This window comes from Mirounga leonina, unplaced genomic scaffold, assembly GCF_011800145.1.
Source record: "Mirounga leonina isolate KUSES-001 unplaced genomic scaffold, KU_Mleo_1.0 Mir_170, whole genome shotgun sequence".
NCBI classification, from domain to species: domain Eukaryota; kingdom Metazoa; phylum Chordata; class Mammalia; order Carnivora; family Phocidae; genus Mirounga; species Mirounga leonina.
The window spans coordinates 12,812,138-12,825,066 of NW_023270433.1; the positions used below are offsets into that span (position 1 = coordinate 12,812,138).

The window sequence follows — 12,929 nt, forward strand, 5'->3', positions numbered from 1 at the left end:
GGGCAAGGGGACAAAAGATACAACCAGCCCCCACCCTCAGGGGCTTGCCAGCCCACAGGGCATCTCGGCAAGTCTCAGTGAAGCCAGGGTCCATATGGAGTGGTCCCAGCCCCTGTCCTTCCCTATGGGGGCACACAGGCCCTTCCCTAGCCATCACTCCCAACTGGGAAGCAGCTGTGACAAACCAGCACCCTCCCGAACCATGTCATCATCTTCCTGGGGGCCAGCAGCCCTGGGTTCCACACCTAGTTCTAGGAAGGTCCTTCTGCGCCTCAGTGTCCTCATCTTGATCAGGGATTGGATCACTCAGCTGCCACGTCTAAGCACCGGGAGGGGACTATCCCCTCAGGAGGTCAGCCCCAGTCTTCCTGGGTACCACCACCACTCTTGTCTGCATTCCTCCAAGTGTGCTGGGGTGTTCCTGGGAAACCCTTCCAGAGGGCTCCTCAGACAGACTCCAGCACACCCTGAAAGGAAAGGGGCCTGGGGATAGGGGAGAGGGATCACACAGCCACCAAAATATAGGGCCATACAATGGGGCTATGTATGGATGTGGAGGAGGAACCATCTCAGGAGAATATATCCACCAAGTCCCCAGCGTGCAGGCGGGTTAGGGTTAGCACCTGAAAAAACTCGGGTGAAAACAGAACGAAAAGAATCAGAGCCTCCGATGAGTATGCGTATGGGCATTCCAGGTCTCCTGACCTGTCAGGCAGCAGAGCATAAGTCCTGCTTGACAGAGGGGGAACCTGAGGCCCTGGGAGGGGCCCAGAGTCACACAACCAGCTCATTGCTGAGCTGGGAGCAGAACCTGTCTCCCACTAACCATGGCTCTGTACCCCCAAAAGGGCTCTGTGCCCCCGTGAACCTCAACAAGTCAGCCTCCTCAACCATCTGGGGGCTTGGGGAGGGCTGGCAGCATGTGCCATTAATCTCCATGTGCCCCCACTGCCCAGGCTGGAGCCCAGCACATAGTAGGTGCTCAAGACATGTTTGCTAGTTGGGTAAATGGGCCAGACCTTATCTGGAGTGAGGGGAAAACCTGTATTTCCTCCCAGCAGCCCTGGGGGGACAGATAAGTCAGACAGACAGACAAAACTTTTCTTGACCTGGGGTAGGGGGAGGTGGGAAGGCACCTTGGCTGGTGACACTCTACTGGGGACAGGCCCCCCTCATATCCATGGACCATACCTAGCCTTCAAGTGGACTTGGGGTCACAAAGCTCAATGTGAAATGGCCAGATGACCCTTGCCATCTAAAGGTCACTGTCTCCACCCTGCTTCTGGTCATTGTCAATGGCAGGTCTCACTCTGCCTATTCCTCGGATGGGGAGATCGGGGCCCCGAGAAGGAAGAGCCCTGCTTAGTGCCCCGCTTTGCTCAAAGCCCGGGGGGGTGGGGCGGGACTGTGGACACTGTCCATCACTTGCAGCCCTGGGCAAGGACCAAGTCCTGCTCTCAAGTCCACAGGGAGCCCCCTGCCACCACTCCAGGGGACTGTGGGGGCAATGGACAGGGGGCTTCCTCAGAGGTGGCAGCCTGGCCACAGCCCTCTCCAAGGCCCGGCCGGCTGTGCACCTGCCTCCAGCCAACTCTTCCCTGCACTCTTCTGTTTCTGGACAAACACACTCCCCCAGAGTTCTCAGTCACTGTCCTTCCTCGCTAGTGACAGAGGCCAGAATGGGTGTGGAGCAAGGGGCATGGGTGATCGGGGCTGGGGTGCTAGATACCACCCCCTCTTCTGGGGTCTGATGTCAGCACTATGGGACCAAGCCCCCACGCAGATGGGGAGACTGTGCCGCCTGAGGTCAGCAGGGACCCGCCCAAGGCCACAGGGTGGTTCCCCCCACGTGAGTTGCCACCTAGGTTGGGGCACTGGCCTCAGGAAGAGGGGTGGCCCTGGGGGCAGAGGCCAGGATCTGGGGGTTTAGTGGAGGGGGAGATCAGTGGCTGCTGTAGGCGGGCAAGGGGCCCCCAGCCTCCACCTTTCACCCTGCCAGGCAGCTCTCATCCCCATGCATGACTCCCCATCACTCAAGGCCCTCTCTCCAGCCCAAACTACTGCTCCCCACTATCCCCCTCCCAAGCCCTTCCCCTCCTCCACCCCAGGATGAACTCTCTCTACAACGCCCAAGACATTTTCCTTCTCCCTGTTTTTCCAGACTGTTCCTCTGCCCAGAGTAAGAACACCAACAGCTCCTGCTCAACTCTGGCCCAAGTGCCAGACAACACAGGCTTCTAGCTTTCTGTGCACTTGCTCTCACCCGTAAAGGACCCTGCCGTCACTACACCTGTCACTACACCCATTTACCAGACTAGGCCAAAGCGAGGTAACTGGCCCAAGGACAGTTCTGTGCAGAGCTGGGGCTTGAACACACATCTGACTCAACCACTCCCTCTGCTGTCCACATGTCACTTCCTCTGCGAAGCTCTCCCTGATTTCCCCAGATGTAACTTCAGTGACAGTCTCCTCCCCACTCGCTGCAGGCTTTGAGCTCCTTCAAGGCTGCGACACAAAGCAGGGGCTCCTGCACAGGAGGGGCCTGGAAGCTGGGGCACAGGTGACCGCTGGACACATTGTCTCCTGCCCAGTCAGCTGAGCAGGAGGGGGACTTCCGTTTCTCTCTGAGCATCTGCAGTCAGGAACAGAAGGGCACGGAGGTGCAGAGCAGGTCATGCAGGGCATCTGCAAGGAGAGGGGAGGGGTGGAGGCCTCAGGGTGTCCTGAGCATTACTGGGCATTTGTACAACTCCCATTTCTCAAAGCATGAACCCATTTCCTCACTGAGTCCTACCAGTCCTGCTAGCCCCCTTTACAGCTCAAGAAACTGAGGCTCAGAAAAGAGAAGTGGCTTGCCCAAAGTCTCAGTGCTCAAACCCAGATCTCTAGTCTCTCAGGCTAAGCATGGAATGGGGCGGCGGGGGGGCGGGTAGCCAGAGGCCACTTCAAGGAAGACAAGGGGAGGTGGACCCCAGGCCTCGAGAGACTCTTGAGGACTGAACTTGCAGCAACACCTGTGCACACTTCCAGTCTCAGCTTGAACCCAACCAGGCATGGGGAACTCACTACTTCAGGAACTCACTCCTTCCTGAGGAAGCCTTGTACATTGTTATTCAGCCCTGACTGTGGAAAAAATCTTCCCCATTCTGGGGAAAAGCAAATGAACGCGTACTGTCTGATTTACCCTCAAGCTGACGATAAAACTGAGGTTCAGCAGCAACACCACAGGGCCCGAGCCACAAAACCAGCACCCGGGAGGGTGGGGATTTGACCTCAGGTCTGCCGGATCCCAAGCACGGATCTGCTCAAACCGCTGCCCGATCAAGCTCAGCACCGGACCAGCCTTCCCGTTTCCCAAGAGAACCAACTCGGCCCCGGTCCCGCTGGGCGCTACCAACCGCCCTCCTCCCTCTCACCCACCACCCACCACCCACCGGCACTTCAGCGGTCCTGAGCCCCTTGACAGGGACCCTGGCCTCCCCAGGACCCCTTCTGGCTTCCTCCTTCCAGGAGCCCCCTCCCTAAACTCCATCCCACCCAACCTCGGAAGGAAGGCCTGGCCCCCACCGGGCCCAAAAGGCAGCCTCCTGGATCACATGTGCTTCCAACTGAGGATCCTGTTACTGGAAAAAAGAAAATGCTGCTCCCATTTCCCCTCCTCCCTGTCTTGCCTCCGGGCTTGAAAGAGAGAAATTTTTCAAAGGAGGTGGGCCCATCATCCACTCGGAGGGGTCCCAGGCAGATCTTGGCTTTGGAGCCAAGGACTCCTGGGACAGGACCCTCTGAAGTCCAGCCACCTGTCCCTCCACCCAAGAGGTGGGGAAGCCTGTTAAGTCCCTGGGGAGAGAAGGTATGTGGGGGCGCTGAGACGGGCCCCCCACCCTAAGCTGGGAGGCCAGGGCCCTGAAGGCAAAGTGAGGAAAAGCCAAGATCCACTCAGGATTACTTCATTGCCAGGCTGCTGAGTAAACTGAGGCACAGGGGAATAGGAGGTGGCATCTGAGAAGCGAAGAAAGACAACCCCGAATTGCCATCTCCCCTTTCCCTGCGCAAGGCCCAAGCGGAGACTAGAGCTTCGGATTCCCCAGGACGCTGGCGGAGGAGGGAGAAGCTGCGGGGATGGGGATCAAGCCGACACAGTAACGGGCAGCCAGAAAGGGCGATGGGGGGCGGGGGCGGGGGGGGGGCGACCCGGCTAAACAGACTGAAAGATCCAGGGTCCCTGGCATTTCCTGGCATCAGGTGGCGAGGTGGCAGCAGGGGGAGCCCAGGGGTCAGGGGTCGGGGTGGCGCCTACCCCTGGCGGGCCGGGTCCGGCTGCGGGAGCGGCTCCTCTGTCGCTGCAGCCGGGGCCGCCGCAGCAGCCGGTAGTAGTAGGAGGGCCTCCCGGTGCTCTTCCTGGCGCTGCCGCCCGCGGACATGCTGCCGCCCGCCGGGCACCGGGCAGGGCCTGGGCGCGCTCACACGGGCCCCATCGCCCGCTCCGGCGCGCCCGGCGGGCGCCCCTGCCTTCTCCCGCGCGCTGGAGCGGGCGCCGCCGAGGCCACGGCTGCCCCACAAAGTCGCTCAAACTCCTCCTCCCGCCCCCGCCCTCCCCGAGCAGCCGGCCCCGCCGCGGGGGCCTGGGACCGGGAGGCCGGGCTGGCACCGGCCCGGAAAGTCAGTGCGGGAGAAATCCCGGCCTGGAGTCGGCGGGGCGAGGCGGCCCGGAGCGCCCCGGGACCCCAGGCAGGTCCCCAGGAGGGTCACCGTCCGCACCCCTCGCGCCCCAGAGCCGTGGCCCGACCTCGGGACGCACGGGGCGCTCCAGCCGGCCCGCGGGTGTAGACGGTGCACACCCGCGTGCGCGCGATCGCGGGCACCAGACAGGGTGCACGACAGGCGGCCAGGCGGCCAGGCGGGGACCGCGCTGCGAAACCGGTCACCTTTGCAGGGTCCGAATGAGATGGACACCGCAGGGCGCGTTTCTGCCCCAAGCTCACTGGACTGAGTATGGATCCGCAAACACACCGCCTGGCGAGCTCCCGGCCCTAGCCGCCTAACGGGGCTGAGAAGACTTCCCTTTCACGCAGAAAACTTGCCTCTTCTCTACATTTTTAAAAATTGTTCCGTTTGATACACATATTTTTTGTATATCATTACGATTGCAGTGTATATCTCAAGCGCACAAACAGGAGAGAGAGGTAATGAGCACCTGTGTATCTGGCAGGCTTTGCCAAATCTGAACATTTTGCCCGGCATGATCTAGACCACTCCCCAAATAGAACATCACAGATGCGGTGGGGTCTTCCTCCCCCTGGGCGTTCACAGCAGCTCTGGCAAGCCTGGAGAAGAATCCCAACCCTGGAGGAGATGGAGGCGAGAGGTGCCAACTCTCTCTATTGCCTCCTGCTGAAAGACTTCTCTGAGTCACTCCCCAGCTCAAGAACTCTTCATGGCTCCCCAAGTCCAGACAACCTTCCTTGGTATTTGGGGTTCCAACCATCTGGCCCCAACCATTCTCCAGCCTCACCTACTATTCCCTTCCTTCTTACTCTTCCTTGTGCTACTCCCAGAAGGGTCTGCCCTGCCAAAGGCCATCCTTCTAGGACCCAAATTCTACAGCCTTCCCCGACCATCCTGGCCCTTGCTTGTCTCTCTCTCTCTCTCTCCCTCTCTCTCTCTCTCTCTCTCTCTCCTCCTACTTGCCCCAGGAGCAGCATTTATCTTGTAAATTATGCAGACAACCACCTGCCTGAGCTTTATTCTCTCAAGTATAGAAGGGTAAACTGAGGCCCTGGCAGGGAGGGCTGACTGGCCTCAGTCACACAGAAAAACGGCAGAGGCAAGTGGTCTTAGCCTGGGGCTCTCAACACGCAGTTTTAGGGGTGTGCTTGAGGGAGAGTCATCCGTGGGTGCTGGAGACAGTCTGGAAGTTCTCCGGAACAGAAAGGTGGGGCCCTGATGGGGGCGGGGCAGTCTCGGCAGAAATCCAGGCCACGTTTTGCACCTCACAAAGAGCGCCCCCTCCCTGGCTCCCTCAGCCAGGGGGGAGGGCCCCCAGGTCAGGAGAGCCTGGATCACAGCTGGAAGCCAGGCGCCTTCCCAGGACCAGGGGGGAGGGGCAGGAGGGGTATGCTCCTCCAAACCCAATCTAGGTTGTCCGAAGACCCCCGCTGGCCCCTCTCTCCAGAGTGCCGGCCAGTCCCTGGGGCAGATGGTAAACCACGGTGCCTGGAAGGACACCGTTAACCTCCTTTGGGTTAAGCACTGCTCTAGCTCATTCTCAATAGCAAACACTGCGCAGGAGCGTCCCTTGCCAGAGCAGAGGCCCCAGAGAAAAGCTGTATGCATCCTCCTCTGGCCTCTTGCAGTCACCTACCCACACCTTGGCACTTCCAGAAAGAATGACCTCTGCAGCCAGGTCCACCAGTTTTGGTGGGTGGAAGGCTCCCAGGAAGTCCAGCTCAGGGTGGGGGCATCGGTCCTGTACCCAGAGCCTGGAGTTCATCAGGCCCAGTTTCCTTCCCAAAGCAGGAAGGCCCTGATCAACCAGGGTCTGGCCTCCCCTTGAGAGGACGAGAGGTTCCCTGCCAATAGACTATCAGTGGCTGAGACAAGTGGTCTTGACCTGGCATCCCCACCTAGCAGATTTAGTTGTCTGTGTGTAGAGGGAGGGGGGAAGTAGCCAGGAGCTCCGGACGTCGTCAGTAAGCACAGCTGGGCTCCAAAGATCAGGCAGAGTCTCTCGGCTTATGCTTGGGCTTCTCAAGTTCTCCGTGCCTCAGTTTCCCCGCCTACAAGGAGAAGCTATGGGCCCCCAACTTATCTACCTTGTGGAGGGAAGAGGGTCTGCTATTGAAGAGGAAGAAGCTTCTGCATTCCTGGCCTTGGGATGGGGTGGACATTGCCAACCACGCAAGCTGAACATCTCCACAGGCCTCGGGAGGGTCGGGAGTAGGGACCAGTTGAGTACTGTGTAGGCAGGGGGCAGAGCAGGACCTAGGAGACAAGGGGCCTGGGCTCCCTGCCCCTCCTCCTGTCCCAGGACCCCCAGGGCGGCAGGCAGGAAGACAAAGGCTGCTCCCTGCACACCCCAGCAGAGCATCTGGAATCAATCCCGCTGTGGAGCAAGCCACCCACCCCTTTTCACTGCCCCTGCGGCCTCCTCCCTTTAAACAGGAGCAGTCCCCTTTCTGGAGGCCACCCAGCCTAGAGGAGGGGCATTTGAAAACACCCTCCCCACCACCATTTCCTGCAATATTCCCCCCTCCAAGGGGAAGCCCTCTGTGATTGCCCTGGCCAGCATGGGCTTCCCAGGCCCTGCTGATCTGTGAGCTGGGGCCCCACAGGGCTGGCCGTCTGTCGGTGGTCTGTTCTCCACTGCTCTCTGGACTCCAGAGGGGCTCCTGAATAGACCCAGCTCCCACCTCTCAACCTGCTGCTTTGGGTCGGGGTCAAGCCTGCCGCCTCCACACTCCTGAGCCTCCAAATCACCCTAGTACATTAAACACGGATATTTCTGGGTTCCCCCGAGACACTTGATTCCGTGGTTCCAGATGGGGCCTGGGAATCTACATGTTTAGTAAGTGCAGACACAGGGATAGGGGCCAGCTAAATCAGATCTGACCCCCCACGTGCCCTTAAAGCCTCCAAAAGTGAGCTCACAGAGTAATGAAAAGGACCAAGCTTTGTCACAAAGTAGCCACCTCCCCTTGCACCCCTGCCCACTCCAGACCCTTACCTATCTGCTCCCCAAAGTCTCCCCGCTCATTCCCACTCTGCCTTTGCCCTGCTGGTCAGATGGCTGCCATGAAGCTCTTCCTTCTGCATCTGGTGAACTCCTCCTTACCCCTCAGGGCCCAGCTGAAACGTCACCTCATTAAAGCAGTCTGAGCCCAATGAGAGACCCTCCCCACCCCCGCCACACCCCACCAGTTGGGTTGTATAATGAGGACACAGGAGAAGACCAAGGAGAGATGGACCCAAAGAATCTGCATCTGGGTGTCAGGAGAATAACACCCTGCTGGGAAGAGGGGGTTGGCGGCCTTAAAGCTGGGCTCTAAGTCCAGGTAAACCACCGGCTGGGGTGGGGGTAGGGGGGTTGTTAGGTCAGGAGGGACACCAGCTGCAGAGTGAGGGGGCCAGCCGAGCGCATTCTCCCATCCTCCTGAGGTATTAGGTTTAAGGTCAGTGAGAGAGGAACAAAAATGCATATTGTCAGAATTACCCCTGAAAAGCCTTCAGTTGCCCACAAAGGACCCTGGACAGAGGTGAACACGAGGCAGAAGGGCATGGCCTTTACCGAGGGGCCATTTGGCCCAGGAGGAAAGAGCAAGAAGAACCCATCACCTAACATTAGATTCCATCCAGGGAGGAGAGGGGCTCACACCAGGAGGGGACCCCAGAAGTCCAAGACTTTCCACAGAGGAGGGCTAGAAGTTTGGCCTGGAGAGGTCTGTCTGAAGATGAAGCTTGGATTTAATACTGATAAACCGTTTTTGGCATTTACTATGTGCCAGACCCTATCTGGGGCATTCAACGCACAGGATCCCATTAAATCTCACAACAATCTTAAGAGGCGGGTGGTTACCACCTTCAGCTTACAGGAAATATTGGTGGCCCAGAGAGGGTAAGTTCCCTAAGGTTACACAGCTGGCAGTAGGAGTCAGGATTTGAACCCAGGCAAGCTGGAAAAAGCAAAGTTCTTAAGGCTGAGCAGGACTTCAATGCAGAGAGGGAGGAGGGGCAACAGCCTGGAACTTTCCATAAAAGCCAGCTTTGACAAGGAACAGGAGGAGGTGAAGAGGGTTAGGAGCCCTGCAAGGGGAAACATTGGAGCCCACGCCAGGCCCCACACAATGGGTGTCTGGAGGGCTCAGACCTGTCAGGTTTCCTGTCGGGACGGGGGTAGGCAGCAATGACCTGGGGAAGTCCCTAGCCAGGCAGTCCGGCACACATCCGCCTCCCGGGCCAGCCTCGACCTTTGCGTGGCTGATGTCCCAGGCAGGGGTGTGGATGGGGGTGCCGCGGTGGGGGGCGCTAGTGGTCAGGGTCATGAGCCTCAGCCTGGAGAGGTGGCCTGTCTGGCGAGCAATGACAGCTTCCAGCGTCTAGTACGCATCCAGGAGCAAGGCTGGACCAGGAGCAGGACCTTCATCAGGATGTGGGGGAGCAGGGGCTCTCCCCACACAGTGGAAGCTGCAAACAGGCCCTGCGAGGTCACACTCGAGGCCCAGCCAGCTGTCCAACACCTCCACTGCTCCCCAGACTTCCTCCCGAAAGCCACCAACAACTTTATTGACATCCTTCCCAGAAAATGGCCCCGTCAGGGCCATGCCGACCCTAGACTTGGATGACTCTGCCCCTCTCAACACAGGGAATGGGGGGCCTGGTCAAGGGTGGGTATTTGCACACACACACGCAGCCCTTGGGGAGTGTATTTTCTAAATAAAGTCACTCAAAGCAGGACTGAGGGTGAGCCTTGGGAGACGCCAGGGCCCTAACAGGGGCACAAGGCCAGTCGGCAGGGTCATTGTGTGTCTTTGGGTGCTGTGTGACTTAAAGGAAGCCTCTTGACATCTCTGAGCCTCAGATTCCCATGTGCTAAATAGAGATGAGACATCTCCATCTCCGCCCAGCCCAGCCCACCTCCACAGGATTCCATCAGGATCTAGAAATTTCCCCCAGTCTCAAACCAGCACCTATATGTTCCCTCCTGTCCTCCAGAAGCTCAGAGAAGATGTAGTTCCTTTGTACCCATCAACAACCTGTCCTAAAATCCTGGCTCATTCTCAATAGCAAACACTGTGCAGGAGTCTCCAAAGGAGACTTTGGAGAGCTAGCAGGAACCTGCAGAGTGGGTGATGGAGCTGGAGAAGCCGAGGCCTCACAGAACAGCCACCTGCCCCAGGGACGCTGCCCGGATCCGGCATCAATTCCCCAGCCATCAGGGGTCTGATTGCCCCTCACACCCCAGCACAGAGCAGTCAGGGTACGGCAGCGTCACTCGCTGCAGATGGAAAAGGGAGGCCGAGACATGCTGTGACTCGCCCAGTGTCACACGTGAGTGTTGGGGGCAAGGCCACCTTGGGACTTAAACAGAACTGCCAAGACCCCCTTTCCCCCTTGACTCCTTGGACCGCCCCCTTTCCCCCAGAATGCCTGCTGCCTCCTGCCCACAGGTGCCCTGGGCTTCTGCTCCAGACCGGCTGCCTCCGAAGCTCAGGGCTCCAGTCCCAGGGCTGGGGGAGGCTGGGATCCACTCTCCAGGCCCCAGCCCCAGCCCTCCTTCCTCACCCCCACCCAAGCAGCCAGCATTTCAACCCAGATGGCCAGGCCTGAAGCAGCTCTCTCCCTGGACTTCCTCCCCCTGCCCTGACCCAGAAATGCTGCCAAGCTCCAGGTGGGCCCCCAACCCCTCCTTCTCTGGGCCCAGGCCTGGGGCTGAGGCTCCAGGTCTCCGGGCTTCGTCCTCCCCTTCCAGTTGATGGGCCCAGACAGCTCCACACCCACTGGGTGACCAGAGGGGGTGGCATATGGTCCCAGTGTGAGGTCAGAAAGGCCCCTCCCTTCCCAGGCAGGCCTGCCTGGTCATCTGTGAACCACTTCATGGCCGGCACTGGCCTGGGTTCCAGGCAGGAGGGGCCTCGCTCAATCCTTGCAGGATCCCACTGAGGAGGACAGATGAACTGGCCCAGGAGCCAGCTCCTAGGAAGCTCCCGTCTAAGCAGGGTGCTGAAAGAGTATGGGATTTGGGGTGAGCCCAGATTAGTGCCTTCACCTGCCTGTGCCTTCAGTTCAACTACGGAATGGGTTTAATGATACTTACACTTTGTGAGGTTGTAGAAGGTCAAATAGCATAGCGAATCCAAACCCTATATGTAAACTGACTAACATCTGCCCCTCTGGGCTGTTTCTTTTCTGACTCCTCTGGGCTCCTCGAGAGCAGGATAGTCAGAGCTGGTCAGCAGAGTTACCAGCCCAGAATAGGCTCTCAGTAAGACTGACTACGAGAGATGGTAGCAGCATTTGGGACAAGTGGCTGACCCCTTCTGATCTGGACTCAGCCCTAAGGAATTCAGAGGAGGGAGAAGTCCCAGAAGACTGCCTGGAAGAAGAGTCATTGGCACTGAGCCAGAAGGCTGAGTAGGAGTTGACTGGGTAGAGAACAGAAGACTGTATTCTTGGAGGGGGAGACAGCATGAGCAAAGACCCTGAGGTAGAAACCAGCAAAGCATATGCTGGGGCAGTGTGTAGAACCGTGAGGCTGGAGCAGAGGATGAGGTGGGTCTCAGGAGCAGGCCGTATGAGGTGTAGACGCAAGTGGCAGTGAGGCCCAGGCAGCCCTTCCATAGGGGAGAAATAAAGTGGTAAAGAAAGAACCCTGACCAGGGAGGCAGAGGATCAGGCTCTAGGCCTAGCTCTCCGGCTTTGGGCCTGTCTGACTTTGACAAGTCATAGATCTCTCTGATCCCCACTCTGCAACTCTAAGGGAAGGCCCGGCTTTAGAAGGCAGGACTGCAGGTGGGGGGCGAGGCTAGATGCCCACAAACTACACTGAAGCATTCAGACACGGATTCTAGGGCGCCACTCTCAACATCACTGAATCCAAATTTTGGTGGGTAGGGCCAAAGAATCCATATTCTTAAAGTTTTCTAGCAGCTTTCTTGGGGAGCCACTGGCTAAGATAGTTGTAGACTCGGCTGGATAGCTTTCCAAGTCCTGAGCGTGCCAAACATGGTCCCGCCTCAGGGCCTTTGCATGTGCTCTTCCTTCTGCCTCACCCACTAACCCCAGATCTTCAGATGGCCAGCTCCTCCTTGTCATTCAGGCCTCGGCTCAAATTCACACCCTCAGAGGCCTACCCTGGCCACCTTATCTCAAGCGCCTCTGCCCCAATCCCCACACGCTGCCCCATCGCCCTGTTTTATTTTCTTCAGCCTCCTGCTTCCTAAAACTATCTTATCTGTGTATTCGGTTGTTCACTAGTTGTCTTCCCCTAAACTCTAATGAGGGCAGGGGCCTTGTTAGTTCTGTCACACCCGTGCACAGACCAGCACTCAGTCACCACTCGGGGAATGAGGTGAATAGAGGGAGCTGGGCTCAAAGCCCCCCTTCTTTTCTCAAGAAGGGCAGCTGTGGGACCAGGGGCAAGTCACTCCCCCTCTCGGGGCCTGGCTCTCCTCCATGGGACACACAGACAGCAGGCTGCAAAGTTGACTTTCAGGCAGCAACCTGGAGCCGATCAGGAGGCCAGGCTGTAAGTCCTGACTAACCTGGGGCTGGCACAGAAGAAAGGAACGGATGAATAAGTGCCTTTGCTCTGCGGTGTGCCTCTGAGCAAGTCCCCTCTCATTCGCAGACCCCCACCCTGTCCCCCTCCTGTAAAGTGGAGTTGGCCTGGGGGGGGTGGCCCTTGGGCACTTACACGTAGAGCTTCTGTGCCCAGTCTGGAACATAAATGGGAACCACAGCAGGTGTTAGAGGAGGGGCAGGCTGGGCCAGAACCATCGTTCTCACACTTACTTGCCTTTCCTGGGGATCCCACCCAGCCCAAAGCTGGTGTCCCAGGACCACATAGGTGAGAATTAAGTGTGGCTTCTGTAACCTGTCACCCCTCAACTCTTAAGAGCAAGAACAATGCCGGCCCTGCCCCCATCCTGGGAACAGCATTTTGTCTGGAAATTCCACCAAGGGGAGGAGGAAGGGCTGGGGCCCTAGAATTTCTGTGCCTGCTCAAACAGGAAGTAGCTAAAAGTTTGGGGCCAAGGAAAACAAGTTCAGGGTCATCCTGGAAATCAGCAGTCCCCTTGGCTGGGACTCGCCCCTCTCACAGGTGGGGCTCTCCTCCTGATTAATGATTAACATAGACAGAAGGTGTGTGAAAGGGGGATGGTCCAGGACCACAGGCAAAGTCCTAAAAGGAAGCAAAATTCAGTCAGTCTCAT

General features: G+C 58.2%; 1 protein-coding gene across 6 annotated transcripts in view; it reads right to left on the reverse strand.

Moving 5' to 3' along the window:
- Nucleotides 1-12,929, reverse strand: part of DAB2IP (DAB2 interacting protein) — a 188,021-nt gene that overhangs the window by 120,323 nt on the left and 54,769 nt on the right. For 3 of the 6 annotated variants that reach the window (XM_035015897.1, XM_035015898.1, XM_035015896.1), the window contains exon 1: nucleotides 4,298-4,616. The exons of the other annotated variants lie outside the window; for them this stretch is intronic. In XM_035015897.1, the coding sequence (XP_034871788.1) occupies nucleotides 4,298-4,421 (124 nt within the window). In that variant the 5' untranslated portion in view covers nucleotides 4,422-4,616. Of the gene's footprint in view, nucleotides 1-4,297; nucleotides 4,617-12,929 lie in introns of those variants that run through there. 6 annotated transcript variants of the gene reach the window in all.